Source organism: Garra rufa, chromosome 3 (genome assembly GCF_049309525.1).
Source record: "Garra rufa chromosome 3, GarRuf1.0, whole genome shotgun sequence".
Taxonomy (NCBI): Eukaryota; Metazoa; Chordata; class Actinopteri; order Cypriniformes; family Cyprinidae; genus Garra; species Garra rufa.
In genome coordinates this window covers 521,058-538,325 of record NC_133363.1, presented here as the reverse complement: position 1 = coordinate 538,325, position 17,268 = coordinate 521,058, and the positions used below count along the sequence as shown (strand labels likewise).

Below are 17,268 nucleotides of genomic sequence, written 5' to 3'. Positions count from 1 at the left end.
AAATCTCTTAACTGATTCTGATCTGATTTGTGCACGACGCGTCTCTGTGGAAATAGTATGTTATATTAAATTATAACATAGCCTATCTTTGTGAGATCGCACTATACTATATATATATATATATATATATATACACACACACTACCAGTCAAAAGTATTGACACACTTGACTTAATGTTTTTTTTTTTAGTCAAATATTAATAAAAAAAAAAATTATTATATATAAAAATATTTATTTTATTTTATTTTTATTTTATTTTTAAATATAAATTGTGCCAAGGAATGCCTTTCAGTTTGTTTTTAAGAAAAACTGAAGTTAAGATTTTTTTTTTTTTCAAGTAGAAAAAAACAAATATTTTTCTTAAAAACAAACTGAGAAGCATTCCTTGGTACAATTTGTATATTAAAAAAAAAAAAAAACAGAATACAATCAAATTAAATAAATTAAAATAATATATTGTATTATTTTTTAAATAATTAATATTTGACTAAACATAAAAAAAAAAAAAAAAATAAGTCAAGTGTGTCCAAACTTTTGACTGGTAGTGTGTATATATATATATATATATATATATATATATATATATATATATATATATATATGGTTAGAGTTTATAAGAAAACCCTTAGTGATTTAGTTCTGGAACCGGCCTGTATATAATTACCATTGTCACAATATATAACAATAAATCATAATAAAAATCAAGCAATTTTGAAGTTGAAGGAGAAAATTAAATGGGAGTTTTTCAACATATCCTAACTATCTTGAACCAGACTGAACAGAGTACACACAGAGCTAGACAAGACCAGCATTTGAGATTAAAAAGCATACAAATTGTAATTTATTTTAGAAAATAACTGATAGTCTCACTAGATAAAACCCTTCTTCCTCAGCTGGGATCATTTAGAGTCCTTTGAAGCTGCATTTAGGAAGTTCAAACTCATGGAAGTCTACTATAGAAGTCCACTATATGGAGAACATTCCTGAAACACTTTTCTCAAAAAACAATTTCTTTACCACTGAAAAAAGAAAAACATCTTGGATGACAAGGAGAAGAGCTATTAAGTGAAAAGCTTGTAACCTTTCCAAATTAGAAACTTACAATAAAACTGTTTTATAAAAAAACTAAAAATTTGATCAAATAAAAAGTGAATACCCCCAAAAACATCAATGAGAAAACTCTTTCAGTGAGTAGATAGGTGGCTCTTAAAAGAGCCTTTGGGTTTGTGAGTTTGATGAGATCTACTTGGAGCTGGTGTACTTGGTGACGGCCTTGGTGCCCTCAGACACGGCGTGTTTGGCCAGTTCACCGGGCAGCAGCAGACGCACAGCGGTCTGGATCTCTCGTGAAGTGATGGTGGAGCGCTTGTTGTAGTGAGCCAGACGAGACGCTTCTCCACCGATGCGCTCGAAGATGTCATTGACGAAAGAGTTCATGATTCCCATCGCCTTGGAAGAGATACCGGTGTCAGGATGGACCTGCTTCAGGACTTTGTAGACGTAGATGGCGTAACTCTCCTTCCTGGACTTTCTGCGCTTCTTTCCTCCTTTCCCTGCGGTCTTAGTGACGGCCTTCTTGGAGCCTTTCTTAGGAGCGGACTTCGCTGGTTCCGGCATGATGCTGCTAGACGATACTTCGACGAATCAGTGACTGCAGTGAGTCTGACAGAGGGATTTATTGACTAACCTATGCTAATTAGCAAAGAGATGTGGAACATTCTGATTGAGTGATTTCACAGACCACACCCATAAACTCGTATGTGATTGGACAACTCGAAACATCACGAGCGCAACGACGGCCAATCAGAAGCTGAGAAACGATAGCCCCGCCCACCGTGTTTGAATGACATCTGCCCACATGACTACATTTCCTTTGTTTCAATTCCCGCTCTTTTTGTTGGTTATATTCTATGTGAGAAAACAAACAGGTCTCAAATATCATACATGATTAATATCATGCTGTGTACTTTTTAAAAACCTTACAGACTCAGTGAGAGAATTTGTAGAAAAGATTAAAATAATTTGACACGTTCTCCTCTTCTGTCCTGACAGTTTCACTTTTGCTCAAAGTTTAAATCTTATTGCCAGCTGATTGCATTGTCTCTTTATTTAGTAGATTACTTCAATTCAAAGAAAACACTAAACCAACAAACGAATATACTAATATATATATATATATATATATATATATATATATATATATATAAAAATATATATTCTCACTATGTGCGCGCCTCTGAAGAAACACGTTATAAGAGCTTTAATTTTGAGAAAAGTTTTTTTTTTAATTAAAGTGAAAAAGGCATTAATAAACGTTATTTCTACTCACTTATGACATTAAACAACAATATCACTTGAACTCTTTATGTGACAGTGTGGGTGGCTCTTAAAAGAGCCGTTGGGTTTGTAGTTTATCTCTGATTTAAGGCGTTTAACCTCCGAAACCGTACAAGGTGCGTCCCTGTCGTTTCAGCGCGTACACAACGTCCATAGCGGTGACGGTCTTTCTCTTGGCGTGTTCGGTGTAGGTGACAGCATCACGGATAACGTTCTCCAGGAACACCTTCAACACACCGCGAGTCTCCTCGTAGATCAGACCCGAGATACGCTTAACACCGCCGCGGCGAGCGAGACGACGAATAGCGGGTTTGGTGATTCCCTGGATGTTATCGCGCAGAACTTTACGATGACGCTTAGCGCCTCCTTTTCCGAGTCCTTTACCGCCTTTGCCTCTTCCAGACATGTTTAAACACTTCCGTTTCAATCAAATAAAAAAGAACATCTGAGAAGCGCTCCAGGAAGGTATTTTACGTTTACTTACAGGACCTAACTGAAACCATCCACGCATCACATGGCGCACCCCTCCCCGGTAGTTAGAGCACTGGACGATGTGGTTTAATGCCAAACCTGATTTAACAATATTATTCTTTTGGTTTGTATTTTAATTCATGTTTTGAGAGATTCATTTCACAAATAACATTTATAAGATCATATCTGAATAATATTTACATGCATTTATTTGGCAGACGCTCTGACTTCCAGACCATCATCATCGTCATCTACTTAAACATAGCAAGACATTCATGGCGCAACTGCACTTGGCCGTTTTATATAAATGCGTATATTAGCAGTATGGTACTTTTTGTTTTATTCACTTAGAGTTGTAACAAACACAATATATATATATATATATATATATATATATATATATATATATAACATTTGAAGTGGATCAAAAAAAAGGTTCAAAGTTGTCCTAAGACAAGAACTAGGTAAGTTTTTTGATCAAATTCAAATGTTGATGCTCATATGTATATATCTATATGTATTATATGTATCTCTCTCTCTCTCTCTATATATATATATATATATATATATATATATAACGTTATATATATGCGTTTGTTATTTGTAGCAGTGGGAAACTAATTGAGGAAACGCATCAAAGTAAGAACCAGACAGAATTCTCTAAGCACATGACAGCTACATTAACTACTCAAACTCTGCGTTAAAGTGGAAATTCTCTCGTTAAGTGTGTTGTTGGTGGCTCTTAAAAGAGCCTTTGGGGTTTAATGTGGCTGATGCAGCGGCTGCGGGTTTAAGCGCGTTCTCCGCGGATGCGGCGGGCCAGCTGGATGTCTTTGGGCATGATGGTGACTCTCTTGGCGTGGATGGCGCACAGATTGGTGTCCTCAAACAGACCGACCAAATAAGCCTCACTGGACTCCTGCAGAGCCATAACAGCGGAACTCTGGAAGCGCAGATCAGTCTTGAAATCTTGAGCGATTTCTCGGACCAGACGCTGGAAAGGCAGTTTGCGGATCAGCAGCTCAGTGGACTTCTGATAACGGCGGATCTCTCGGAGAGCCACGGTCCCGGGCCTGTAACGATGGGGCTTCTTGACGCCGCCGGTGGCTGGGGCGCTCTTGCGGGCGGCTTTGGTAGCGAGCTGCTTCCTCGGGGCTTTGCCACCGGTGGATTTACGAGCGGTCTGCTTGGTTCTTGCCATCGCTGAGATACACTTCTCTCTCCGTTCTTTGTAGGTAGAAAATACTGCTCTGTGTTCAGCGCCTGCTTTTAAAGTATCATATGGTCAAGAGCTGATGGTGTCATAAAGGAGCTGAGGCTTGTGATTGGCTGATGTGTGACGTCTGCTCGTGACTGCTAGCCAATGACTGCGCACCTCCTGTTTTCAAACCGAGCTGTTTGTGTTTCCCGCTCAAAACGCTTTGTTCGTGGTTTTTTTAAAGTCTTTTAAGTTTAAGCATTAAGATCCAAAAAAAAAATAATAATAATAATTCAAGATTGGGCTCCTAAATATTAGATCATTCGCACCCAAAGCAGCTATTGTAAATGAAATGATCACAGATAATAGTTTTGATGTACTCTGCTTGACTGAAACCTGGCTAAAACCAAACGATTATATTGGTCTGAATGGCCCGGTTTCACAGACAGGGCTTAGACTAAACCAGGATTAGGCCATAAATTAATTAGGACATTTAAGTAATTTTTATAAACATGCTTAGAAAAAAACATCACTGGTGTGCATCTTGAGACAAAACAAAGCCACTGATATATTTTAAGATCAATCAGTGCAATTTTGTTTTAGTTGAAACAGCTCAGACTTACATTTTAGTCTAGGACTAGGCTTAAAGTGCATATTGCAGGTTAGAGACTCCAGTGAATTGATGTATGGAAAAATAATGTAGGAACCAAATTTTCTTTAAAATATACTTCAAAATACGCTATTAAGGCTTCTGGAGTCGTTTTTGTGAAATAATTTTACTTCCACGTCTAAAAAACTGCCAAACCGGCAGTGACGTAACGAGAGGGAGAGCGGTCAACGTAAACCACAGGAAAACAATGGATCGCAATGACTTTTCGGTCGCGGAGAACATTTAAAATGTTTATTTACAGTCGTATGACGAACCACAGGCACAAATATGAGCCTGCTATGTGGCCAAGAGAGCAGGGACATGCCAGGATTAAACAGAACAACGGTCAGAGGAAACAAATTAACCCTTGTCTGTGAAACTGGGGGAATGAGTCTACTCCACTAAACTACTGTTATAAGCATGAGCCCCGTCAGATCGGTCGTGGCGGTGGTGTTGCAACAATATATAGTGATATTTTCAATGTTACTCAGAAAACAGGACACAGGTTTAATTTATTTGAAGTACTTCTGCTTAATGTTACTCAGTCAGATATGCAAAAGAAATATCTCCTATCTCTTGCTCTGGCTACTGTTTAAACCACTGGGGCCATACATAGATTTCCTAAAATAATTTGCAGATACAGACCTATTGGTTAATGCTGATAAAGTGATAGTTGTCTGAGACTTTAAAATTCACATTGATAATACAAATGATGCATTAGGACTTATAAACTCTTTTGGAGCTATGCAAAATGCCACCGGTCCTACTCATCGTTTTCCTGCCACCAAAGATAGATTCACAAATTTTTCTCAACTGTTCTGTGTTTCCATAAACACACACACACTTGACAAAATGACTAGTAACACGGGCACTATCTTCTCATTAAGTTAAGAAAGGTTAGAGAGAAACAAAACAAAAAACATACCGTGGCATGGTACAACAACAATACCCATTCTCTCAAGAAAGCAACTTGTAATCTTGAGCGCAAATGAAGAAAAACTTGGAAGTTTTTAGAATTGCATGGAAAAACAACATGTCCAACTATAGACGTAATTTAATTTAATTTCATTTACATTGGCGCTATTCTGTGCCTTGCTCTCCTTGATTACCGCTTCAGGTGTTTGTTCATATTCCTGTATCTGCATTAAATGTGGAGAATGTAACTGTTCTTCATTCAGTTTAGTCTGTTCCCACTGAAACACAATCACAAAAATACTAACCTTGTGTTTATGAGAAAGTGACAGACATGGCTAATTTGTGATATTTAAACAGAGTAAGTTCTACATAAGATGAAACTGCAACTTAAAAAAAAAATACAACTAAACTCTTAATTCTTTTTTACTATTAGACTACGTAGTTTCACAGAAACCGAGATTCATGTATTGGCTGTAGTTCAGAGGTGTTTATTGATCTTATTGATCTCTAATGATCTGGATTATCTAATCCAGGTGTGTTTAATTTGAGGATTGGAAATAAATGTGGCTGGAACGATTGGACACCTTTATTGAAGTGTTAATAGACTTTAAATAAGTAAATGAAATGTAATTCAACATTATTATAAATATAATGCAGCTTAATGTTATTTTGTGATGAGCAATTTAAAAAAATGTTGTTGCTGAATTGGCTTGCTTTTAAATAACATCATGCAGGCAGTAGACTGATGCAAAAATTGTTTCTGAATACTTGTTGGACCACTTGGTAAAATAACATCAGTCTTCTGAAAGTGAAGATGTTTCTTTAAAAGGTTGTAATACTTTTTTTTTTTTTAATTGTAAAATTCTCTTAAGTTTGTTCTGCATGTGTGATGAACTAGAGATAGGCCCCGTTGGTCCGGAGGGTTAAAAAAAGAATAGCAGCAATAACAAGAATCACATTATTAATGACTGTTAATTCCAATAATGTAATTTTGATTAAAAGAAATAAACATATTAATTCCCAATTCCAAGTTGTCAATTAAATCATTTGTCAGTCTGATCAAATAAAGTCTAATTAAATATAGTCTAATTAATCAAATTAGAATTAAATATCTAAATCAAATTCAAAGCTAGTCAAATACGAGAGAAGTAAGTCTAATAGAAATATAAGATGTCTAGGTGCACCCAGATTATCAGAGTAAAAGATAAAGAGTGTAGAGAAAGGAGAAGTAAGAAAGTCTCTGATCTGCAAGAGGTGCAGCGTTAGCATTTCTTATACCCTAAAACCAGACAGTTCAGGAAGTCAATAGGTCGCTTATATGTCTAATTTTGATTAAGAACACATTACTCATATCTCAGCTCGTGAACAAATGCGTTATTAATTTGCATGTTTGTCCACCAACCCAAACTTTAAAAAGGCACATTTACTAAAAAATAACTTCGCTACATAGCAACAGAATACAGTCTCATGTCTTAAAAGGTCATTCAGGGTAAAACTACATATTCTCAAAAAGATCAATAATTATATAAATATAATAATTCATAAGACATTTTCATAATACAGTTATTAATGCATAATCTTATATATGAATATGCACATTTTTTGTTAATTTTATAAAGTTGACACATCAGGAATGTTCTAGGAACATTCTGACAACGTATACTTGTTTCTTTAATTGAAAGTGGCTGTTGAATTATTTCCTGCTGGACCTATACATAGATACATAAAAACATGTTTATTATTATTATATTGTCTTTATTATGATATATATCTTCACTATGCTGAAACTAAGAAAATTCCTTATGATTGATATCTTATAGGGCTGAAATTAATAATTTTCAATAGATTTATGTTTCATTCTTTCTTTCGGCACAAATTATTCTCCTGGGCAGAAAAACAGCATTTGACTGATTTTAACATCATTGAACGGTTCAATATGTTGATATAGATGATGTAACTAAGAACATAATAAACGGGACGAGACCAGTCTAGTATGAGAGTGTGGTGATGATTCTCATTCAAACTGAAAACTTAACACCCATCCATTATCCACATGATTTACGTCCACAACATCATTACAAAAAAATTAAAAACGCTGTCTATGTATACGTATGAAAGAAACTGGAATCCTCCGGATGTTCGTGTGCTTCAAGCTGGCCAAAACAACATCTGTATGAAGCACTGCACATGGCCCTCACTGATGCTTATTTCATTATATTCACTTCAAACTGTTTCTGAAACACACAGAGGACGATTTCAGTCTTTGACCAACTTTTCCTCTTAAACAAGGCATTAAATGAACACGCGGCTTTGTTCCGTGGCTGATGCTCGCCTTGAATTTGATCTGATCGGAGAAAAAGAAACATTTCCTCGTCGCGTATTTTAGTGTCCAGAGAAAGCCGAGAACCTCTGCATGATGTTGAGTTTGTTTTTACTGTGTCAAACTATTTAACCACTGGAGTATTGCCCTTGAATGTAAGAGAAGAAACACAAGCGCGAGTGGCTCGTGGAGGCGCGCAGACAGCGAGCGGCGGGTTGAGTCTATAAGGTTCTCATGTGTTGTTTAAGAGCGCAGCGCTGCTGTAGCGCCAATCATTGTTGATTTCAGCTTTTGAAGAAAAGAGAAATGGCAGAAACCGCTCCAGCCCCAGCTGCCGCCGCCCCGCCGGCCAAAGCACCCAAGAAGAAGTCCGCTGCCAAAGCCAAGAAAGCAGGTCCAGCTGTCGGCGAGCTGATCGTCAAAGCCGTGTCCGCATCCAAGGAGAGGAGCGGCGTGTCTCTCGCAGCTCTGAAGAAGGCTCTCTCTGCCGGCGGCTACGATGTGGAGAAGAACAACTCCCGCGTCAAGATCGCCATCAAGAGCCTGGTGACTAAAGGCACCCTGGTGCAGGTCAAAGGCACCGGCGCTTCCGGCTCCTTCAAGCTCAACAAGCAAAGCGAGACCAAGAAGAAACCCGTCAAGAAAGCTGCTCCTAAAGCCAAGAAGCCCGCGGCCAAGAAACCCGCTGCTGCCAAGAAGCCCAAGAGCGCAGCGGCAAAGAAGCCCGCCGCTCAGAAATCGCCCAAGAAGGCCAAGAAACCCGCCGCTGCTGCCGCTAAGAAGGCGACGAAGAGCCCTAAGAAGGCAAAGAAGCCAGCAGCACCCAAGAAAGCAGCAAAGAGCCCCAAAAAGGCGAAGGCAGCCAAACCCAAGGTGGCAAAACCCAAAACTACCAAGCCTAAAGCTGCTAAGCCTAAAAAGGCAGCTCCCAAAAAGAAATAAAAAAGTATTGTTTTATTCCCCAACGGCTCTTTTCAGAGCCACCCACAAACTCCAAAGAAAGAGCAAACTTTTGATCTGTAGTTTTAATTTTTGTAGTAGAAAATAATTAGAATGCATTTGAGTTTATCTCAACTCAACAGTTTGTCAAGCAGTGTTTTACGTGCTGACTGAATTCAGAAAAGCTACCAAGTTCTTCACATATGTTCATATTAACAGATTTAATAGATCATTGATCTTAATTTAACGTTATGTTGCCTTGACATTGATTTTGAATTTATCCCGTCACGATTTCATTAATGTTTTCTATCAAGTTTTGTTTTTTAGTCTAAAATGCCGCACAATCTGACCGCCAGCTGTGGGGGTGTGGCTTTGGTGTTCGAGGGAAGTTCAGTGATTGGTTTAAATCTTACAAGCCTCTAAACCAATGGGCGACTGGCACGCTCTTTTAAAACAGTAGAGCTGCTCTCATGGGTTCATCATTTCTGCTTTACAAACGTTGAAATTAATAACCAACAATGAGTGGTAGAGGCAAAACCGGTGGCAAAGCAAGAGCCAAGGCTAAGACTCGTTCATCCAGGGCAGGGCTGCAGTTCCCCGTCGGTCGTGTTCACAGGCTTCTCCGTAAAGGGAATTACGCTGAGCGCGTTGGTGCCGGTGCTCCCGTCTATCTGGCGGCTGTGCTCGAGTATCTTACCGCTGAGATCCTGGAGTTGGCTGGAAACGCCGCGAGGGACAACAAGAAGACCCGTATCATTCCCCGTCACCTGCAGCTGGCGGTGCGCAATGATGAGGAGCTCAACAAACTCCTGGGCGGAGTGACCATCGCTCAGGGCGGCGTGCTGCCCAACATCCAGGCTGTGCTTCTGCCCAAGAAGACCGAAAAACCCGCCAAGACCAAGTAAACAGATCTGTTTCTCAAACCCAAAGGCTCTTTTAAGAGCCACCCATTTTATCTATTAGAGAGCGCTTTTTCTCTTGTTTATTTAGTTCGTAGGCAAACTTTCATTCAAAAATAAATAAATAAATAAAAAATATTCAAAAAACATGTATATTTGTTCAGTGTGGGGCAATTGCAATATGAATGTTTTAAAACGAATAAAGCACTAAAATATCCCAGGCATGAAAACATTTTGCCATCTCCAGCCTAAACAGCTAATACCGAAATCAATGTCTGCTGTAATACATAACTCATTCTTCTCTAATTATTGTCTTTCTCAAGAACTCAGAAAACAGTTTTATTATTATTTTTATATACAGCTGTATGTAGAGTAAATAATGTCCAAATCTGCATAAACCACCTGTTCCAGACTACATATACATATCCATATACATTATTTATTGTTCAGTCTTTGTGTTCTCATGTCAGATCTGTATGCACCAAATGCTCCTTAAAAAGCTAATTCTGATTCTGATAAAGGGTGTGTAATTGATGCATAAAGTAATAAACAAAACAAAACGTTTTGAGCGAGAAACACAAACAGCTCGGTTTGAAAACAGGAGGTGCGCAGTCATTGGCTAGCAGTCACGAGCAGACGTCAAACATCAGCCAATCACAAGCCTCAGCACCTTTATGACACCATCAGCTCGTGACCGTATGATGCTTTAAAAGCAGGCGCTGAACACAGAGCGGTATTTTCTACGTACCCAGAACGGGGAAAGAAGTGTATCTCAGCGATGGCAAGAACCAAGCAGACCGCTCGTAAATCCACCGGTGGCAAAGCCCCGAGGAAGCAGCTCGCTACCAAAGCTGCCCGCAAGAGCGCCCCAGCCACCGGCGGTGTCAAGAAGCCCCATCGTTACAGGCCCGGGACCGTGGCTCTCCGAGAGATCCGCCGTTATCAGAAGTCCACTGAGCTGCTGATCCGCAAACTGCCTTTCCAGCGTCTGGTCCGAGAAATCGCTCAGGATTTCAAGACTGATCTGCGCTTCCAGAGCTCCGCTGTCATGGCTCTGCAGGAGTCCAGTGAGGCTTATTTGGTCGGTCTGTTTGAGGACACCAATCTGTGCGCCATCCACGCCAAGAGAGTCACCATCATGCCCAAAGACATCCAGCTGGCCCGCCGCATCCGCGGAGAACGCGCTTAAACCCGCAGCCACTGCATCAGCCACATTAAACCCCAAAGGCTCTTTTAAGAGCCACCAACAGCACACTGAACGAGAGAACTTCCATTTTAACGCAGAATATAACAAAAAGAAAATGACGTTGCCTTTATCAGTTCAAATAATTATGTTTGGGGGTTAATTTTATTTGTTCTGTCAATCTTAGTTGCCAGTTACTACTACATGAGCACACACACATACATATAGTGTTTAATGAAGACGCCCACTAAAAGTTAATTAAGTGTAACAATTTTAAATGCCAAAAAATGTTAAGTATATTTTAAACAAGAGTCATTTAATGACAAATTAAAAGACTATGTTTAAGGATCATAGCACAGCCCTCAAATACTAATTGTAATATTTACATTTTTCATAGTTTTTGTAAGGAAGTGAAAGTCATTTAGAATATAATTACATCTAGTATGGTCACATATGTATTTTAATAAGTACAGGTCAGAATAAGTGTATTGTTTCATTTTTATATAAATAGGCCTATATCTGTTACTCTCAATTGTGTCCATAATTGCAGTATTTGTTTTTCTGAGTAAATAACAGCAGAAGCAGATGTTTGTTGAGTAAAAAGTATTTATTTTATTATGGCCACGATTGCTTAGTTTGTCACTTTGTTTCTGACTTGCTCTGCCTCAAAAATGGCTGTTTGCAGTTATATTATGAATACTTTCTGCTTGCTGTAAATGAGTATTTTGGTTGGAGAATCTACTGAACTTGTGAAATACTGTCGTGAGACGGGACTCTGTTCAGAAATATATTATTCTCTATCATTATAGTTATCTTTATAGTTCTTGTTCTTGTTCTACTGGGTTCACAGTAACGTTTTTAGCTTTTTGGCTTTTTTCAGTGACATTAACACAAACTAAACAATAGAAAAATGCATTAAAATCATAATATTCATTAAGTTTAACATATTTTTCAGTGCTAAATATTCCTAATGTATCTGTAATATAAATAAGATGCTAAATTGTTATTTATACAGTGATTCTGTCATTCGGTGTATTGGATGGACACTGTGGTGTAACAGAGAATGTGTGTTAAACTAAATGACAGAAACATTTCCCTGAATGATGAAACTCCTGCTTCTGCTGATATTACAGACTATCAGCTGGCCACCTATTTCAACACTGAGCTTGACCAGTAAAGTTCATCACAATTATTCAAAACATATACTTTAAAAAATATATATATATATATATATCTAGCAATATGACATGTTTTTGTAACCACACCATGAAAAGGTGAAATTATCAAATATTTAAGAGCAATAAACTCTTGGATCATGAAATTAACTGAAATCTGTGAAACTGTAACCTTGATATCTTTAATATTGACTGAATAAAGCCATTACAAAAATGTAAACCATACTGAAATAGTAGACACACACACACACACACACACACACACACACACACACACACACACACACACACACACACACACACACACACACACACACACACACACACACACACACACACACACACACACACACACACACACACACACAATCCCACACCCACACCCTAACCCACACATTGTCAATCACTCTGTGCCATGTGACGCGGAATGGTTTCAGTTAGGTCCTGTAAGCAAACGTAAAATACCTTCCAGGAGCCTTTCTCCCGTATTGTGTTTTCGTTTGTTTGAAACAAGAAGTGTCTTAAACATGTCTGGAAGAGGCAAAGGCGGTAAAGGACTCGGAAAAGGAGGCGCTAAGCGTCATCGTAAAGTTCTGCGCGATAACATCCAGGGAATCACCAAACCCGCTATTCGTCGTCTCGCTCGCCGCGGCGGTGTTAAGCGTATCTCGGGTCTGATCTACGAGGAGACCCGCGGTGTGTTGAAGGTGTTCCTGGAGAACGTTATCCGTGATGCTGTCACCTACACCGAACACGCCAAGAGAAAGACCGTCACCGCTATGGACGTTGTGTACGCGCTGAAACGACAGGGACGCACCTTGTACGGTTTCGGAGGATAAATGTCTTAAATCAGAGATAAACTACAAACCCAACGGCTCTTTTAAGAGCCACCCACTCTGTCACATAAAGAGTCCATATTACAGTCATGTTGTAGATAATGTTTTTTAGATGTAAAGTTTTTATGAATAAGCCCTTTTTAAAAAATTATTTTAATGTAATTCTGGTGTGTGTTGCACCATGTTGGATTACGTTAGGACTTTTTTTAAGGGTTATTGTCTGTTTTAACTTCACATGGTATTTTCATTTATTCGTTTAGCTTTTTGGTTTTAATTAAAACGACAGAATCAAAAGAGCACGTCATCAGATGGCAACGATACTTAAGTTAAAGCAAAAGTGAAACTGGCGGAACAGCACTTTCTTTTTTCTCCAAATTCTCTCATTGGGTCTATAAGGCTTTTAAAAATTATTCTGTATATTTGAGACCTTTTTTTATAGAATATAACTTAACAAAAAGAGCGGGAATGAAACAGGAAATAGTAATGTGGGCAGAAATCGTTCAAACATGGAGTGGTGGTGGGGGGGGCTATCATTTCACAGCTTCTGATTGGCCGTCGTTGTGCTCATGATGCTTCGAGTTGTCCAATCACATACGAGTTTATGGGTGTGGTCTGTGAAATCACTCAATCAGAATGTTCCACATCACTTTGCTAATTAGCATAGGTTAGTCAATAAGTGCCTCTGTCAGACTCATTGCAGTCACTGATTCGTCGAAGTATCGTCTAGCAGCATCATGCCTGAACCAGCGAAGTCCGCTCCTAAGAAAGGCTCCAAGAAGGCCGTCACTAAGACCGCAGGGAAAGGAGGAAAGAAGCGCAGAAAGTCCAGGAAGGAGAGTTATGCCATCTACGTCTACAAAGTCCTGAAGCAGGTCCATCCTGACACCGGTATCTCTTCCAAGGCGATGGGAATCATGAACTCTTTCGTCAATGACATCTTCGAGCGCATCGGTGGAGAAGCGTCTCGTCTGGCTCACTACAACAAGCGCTCCACCATCACTTCACGAGAGATCCAGACCGCTGTGCGTCTGCTGCTGCCCGGTGAACTGGCCAAACACGCCGTGTCTGAGGGCACCAAGGCCGTCACCAAGTACACCAGCTCCAAGTAGATCTCATCAAACTCAAAGGCTCTTTTAAGAGCCATCCACTTTCTCAGTGAAGGAGTGTTTGTTTATAAGGTTAAATTATTGCGGTTTTCCATCTTTCGTACCGCATATAAAATACAACACCGTAATAAAAGCAGATTTATGTTTTGACTTTTTTTCGGGTTTTAGAAAGGCTGGTTTGTTGTATTAAGTACTTAAGAACACAATTTGTTTTGGCAAGGGATAAAGATTCCAATGCACAGATACAGACAAACGTGTTTTTGTAATGATCTCTAAGCAGCCAGAATGGTGAGTTGATCATAGTCTGTGTTTGATCGATTTAGTCTCAAATCATCACAACTTGCCAAAAACAAAATCTTCAAAAGATAAATGCTGAAAAATGGCATTTCTCATAAAGAAGTAGGGGTTTCCTTCGCTGAACTCACTAAATAATCAGCATCGGTCTCAAACTGTTCAGTCAAAAATGTGTTCAGCATTGTGCAGCAAATATTGTCAGATTTTCTAAACTCTTTTGTGTCATAAAGTGAGCTGGATAAGAAAGGCTCATAGTGTTCTAATGTAAGTCTGTGCTGAAATGTGGAAATCCTGTTTATATCCACAGGAGCAGAAATGAATCTGAAACCAAGACTGTATCAGCGCACATACAGCCATGGGTCTTAACTTTCATTTTCAGGTAAAAGTCTTCCTCCACCAGTTAAAAATAAAAGGTTTGGCCATTAATTTTTCTTTTTAATTATATTAATAAAAAAAAAATGTGTTGAACTGCCAGTAATTGCACATACAAATGGAAACATGAATCTGCAGATTAGTTAAAGAGGTGAAGACCTCTGCAAATAGTAATGAGTGTATAAATGTATTATCAGCAATTCTGATATGTTGTAAATAAAGTACAAATGTCTCTGGGCTGTTGTTTAGTGTAATGAAATTATTTGAACATTTCTCAAACTATCTGTTAATACTCATTTACTGAAGCCAGTGATGTCTATTTTGAAATATAATCTTATTAGAAGACTCCAGCAGAACCTTGTATCGCACAGTGTTTATTCCCCACATTAATTAATCTTGCATCGGATGTGTCGTTTGTTACAAACGCTTTCTAATGTTATTGTCATCCAGAAATGAAAATAAACCTGTCATTCAGTGAAAGGCTGGTGAGAGTTTGTCTAAACTGTGATCAGAGTCTTTCAGATGCCTGAGATTCTATATTCATTCGATTTATTTCACTTTCAGTATTAACTTCATTGAATCAGGGATGGTTAACTTTAATTTTACAAGAAAGAAAAGTAAACTGTTCAATCTATTTTACAGCAAAATAACCATAGAAATTCAAATTAACTCAGTTACTGAGGCCATTGATGTCTGTTCTCTAATCAAATCTTTAGATCTGGATTCTATGAGAATATTAGATATTAATCTGCCATAATCTGGCCTAATATTAATTTTCAAAGAAATTAAATTACTGTTGTTAATAATGTTTAATGGGGGGGGAGAAATCCCAGCCTTTTCCCAGTAAATATATTCTATGCTTTTGATCGTGCTTGGTACATTAAAACAAACAATTTCTAAAGTGTGCAAACACATTTTTTATTGGCCACAAAAGCAACAGGATAGTTTTATTACAGTCATAGAGAAACCCCTTTCAACAGGAAACACAAGCTATCTTAAGTCTTATGTTTGAGTGTTATTATGGATTATCAACGAGTCCTTTAAGAGAACAGAAAAACATCTTTGGCAGAGATCATTGTCAGCAACCCCACAACTCAACATCAGAGATGTGTCAGTTCACAAACACACAACATCTCCACTACTGAACCCTCCTCAAACTCGACTCAACAGGAGCGTGTCAACACAATCTCAGAGCCCTTTCATCCCTGCAACCCATCAGTCTCCTCAAGCCCATCAGAACTTTAGGAGGAAGAACAGCAGCATCATCACTCAGATTCATCCCCAGCTACAACATCCATGAGCACCAAGAGAACAGAAGAGAAAAGACAACATCGTCATCCTCTGCGACTCTAACGGCCACCACCTTGACCCCAGACGACTGTTTCTGGAGAGATCAGTGAAGAAGTTCTGGTGTCCCAGCTCACACTCTGCTTTAGGACTGCTGAAGATGGTGCATTGGGTGCCCCGTCACACATCATTCTTCACACTGGGACAAACGACCTTAGTACCAGAAGGGTGGACAATACTAAAGCCCTGTCCAACGTGGTGAAAACAGCTAGCAGAATCTACCCCACAGCCAAAGTCATCATCTCTACCCTTCTACCTCGCAGAGACGTACCACAAAGGATCAACGCGGAGATAGCTGGAATCTGTGCTTCAATGATGAATGTCCATCAGCGCATCACCCATGAGCATCTGTATGACCACATCCACATTCATCGAGAGGGCATGAGACTGTTTGCAGAAACCATCAAGGAAACAGCCCTGAAACCCCCTCAGAAGACACTTTCTGATCAGGAGGAGAGGGTAAGACAGTCTGACAGCTACGCCGCAGGAAGAGGTAGAACATGCTGAAAATTATATGTGACAACCTTAACTACTTACAGTGGGTCTGTAGTTAAATAGTATTTCTTAACTCTTATTTGATGCATTTCTATTCCTATTTGATTATTTCATATTTGACAGTTGTAACACTGATTCACCCATGATATTTATTTATTTTATGTATATCCTCTATACTTAATTTTGAACTGATTAATTTATATTTTAAAACACGATTTGGTCATGAATTTATACATTATTCTGGTAAATACAATACTCACCAAAGACATCATTTTAAAAAACATGTTATAATATTCAAGAGATGTTCTCTTCAGCTTTTGGAGAGAAAAGTACTAATCCTGATTTTGTTAATGCTGTACATAGTTCAGATATAATTATTTTACTTGAGACATGGAGTCGTTTAGACTCCAAAACTTGCACCCCTTCAAACTACAGAGAGCTACGTATTCCTTCAATCAAACAGCCTAATGTGAAAAACGGAAGAGATTCAGGAGGAATTATAGTTTGGTTTAAAGAACATCTGTGGCAATATATTCAGCCTATGAAGAAGGGAAAAACACATATTTGGATAAAACTTAAAAAAGAGATTGTGTGTTTCGATGAGGACCTGTACCTGTGTGCCACATATATCCCCCCCATATGAGTCACCTTATTATAACACAGACATCTTCTCAACCCTACAATCAGAGATCAATTTCTTTCAGTCTATAGGTTCAGTTCTATTAATGGGA

General features: G+C 38.6%; 8 protein-coding genes across 8 annotated transcripts in view; 5 read left to right on the top strand and 3 right to left on the bottom strand.

Moving 5' to 3' along the window:
* Positions 1-824: 824 nt before the first annotated feature.
* On the bottom strand, positions 825-1,630 carry LOC141332361 (histone H2B-like). The gene has a single exon (XM_073837499.1). The coding sequence runs from the start codon at positions 1,616-1,618 to the stop codon at positions 1,244-1,246; it is 375 nt and encodes a 124-aa protein (XP_073693600.1). The 5' UTR covers positions 1,619-1,630; the 3' UTR covers positions 825-1,243.
* An 802-nt stretch (positions 1,631-2,432) lies between these two features.
* Positions 2,433-2,744, bottom strand: LOC141331093 (histone H4). The gene has a single exon (XM_073835979.1). It carries the CDS (start codon positions 2,742-2,744, stop codon positions 2,433-2,435), a length of 312 nt encoding a protein of 103 aa, XP_073692080.1.
* An 855-nt stretch (positions 2,745-3,599) lies between these two features.
* On the bottom strand, positions 3,600-4,010 carry LOC141332423 (histone H3-like). The gene has a single exon (XM_073837557.1). The coding sequence runs from the start codon at positions 4,008-4,010 to the stop codon at positions 3,600-3,602; it is 411 nt and encodes a 136-aa protein (XP_073693658.1).
* A 4,187-nt stretch (positions 4,011-8,197) lies between these two features.
* On the top strand, positions 8,198-8,833 carry LOC141330800 (histone H1-like). Its single transcript, XM_073835562.1, has one exon. The coding sequence runs from the start codon at positions 8,198-8,200 to the stop codon at positions 8,831-8,833; it is 636 nt and encodes a 211-aa protein (XP_073691663.1).
* Positions 8,834-9,348: 515 nt separating this feature from the next.
* Positions 9,349-17,268, top strand: part of LOC141330799 (uncharacterized) — a 30,559-nt gene continuing 22,639 nt past the window's right edge. The window contains exon 1 of the mRNA XM_073835561.1: positions 9,349-9,731. Within this exon, the coding sequence (XP_073691662.1) occupies positions 9,349-9,731 (383 nt within the window). The remainder of the gene's footprint in view (positions 9,732-17,268) is intronic.
* On the top strand, positions 10,508-10,918 carry LOC141330801 (histone H3-like). Its single transcript, XM_073835563.1, has one exon. The coding sequence runs from the start codon at positions 10,508-10,510 to the stop codon at positions 10,916-10,918; it is 411 nt and encodes a 136-aa protein (XP_073691664.1).
* LOC141331239 (histone H4) lies at positions 12,615-12,972 on the top strand. The gene has a single exon (XM_073836229.1). It carries the CDS (start codon positions 12,615-12,617, stop codon positions 12,924-12,926), a length of 312 nt encoding a protein of 103 aa, XP_073692330.1. The 3' UTR covers positions 12,927-12,972.
* On the top strand, positions 13,383-15,175 carry LOC141332232 (histone H2B-like). Its single transcript, XM_073837357.1, has one exon. It carries the CDS (start codon positions 13,658-13,660, stop codon positions 14,030-14,032), a length of 375 nt encoding a protein of 124 aa, XP_073693458.1. The 5' UTR covers positions 13,383-13,657; the 3' UTR covers positions 14,033-15,175.

Excerpts from the sequence above, each read along its gene's own strand:
- LOC141331239 (XM_073836229.1), top strand. The coding sequence starts at position 12,615 with ATGTCTGGAAGAGGCAAAGGCGGTAAAGGACTCGGAAAAGGAGGCGCT.
- LOC141332232 (XM_073837357.1), top strand. The coding sequence starts at position 13,658 with ATGCCTGAACCAGCGAAGTCCGCTCCTAAGAAAGGCTCCAAGAAGGCC.
- LOC141332423 (XM_073837557.1), bottom strand. The coding sequence starts at position 4,010 with ATGGCAAGAACCAAGCAGACCGCTCGTAAATCCACCGGTGGCAAAGCC.
- LOC141330801 (XM_073835563.1), top strand. The coding sequence starts at position 10,508 with ATGGCAAGAACCAAGCAGACCGCTCGTAAATCCACCGGTGGCAAAGCC.
- LOC141331093 (XM_073835979.1), bottom strand. The coding sequence starts at position 2,744 with ATGTCTGGAAGAGGCAAAGGCGGTAAAGGACTCGGAAAAGGAGGCGCT.
- LOC141332361 (XM_073837499.1), bottom strand. The coding sequence starts at position 1,618 with ATGCCGGAACCAGCGAAGTCCGCTCCTAAGAAAGGCTCCAAGAAGGCC.
- LOC141330800 (XM_073835562.1), top strand. The coding sequence starts at position 8,198 with ATGGCAGAAACCGCTCCAGCCCCAGCTGCCGCCGCCCCGCCGGCCAAA.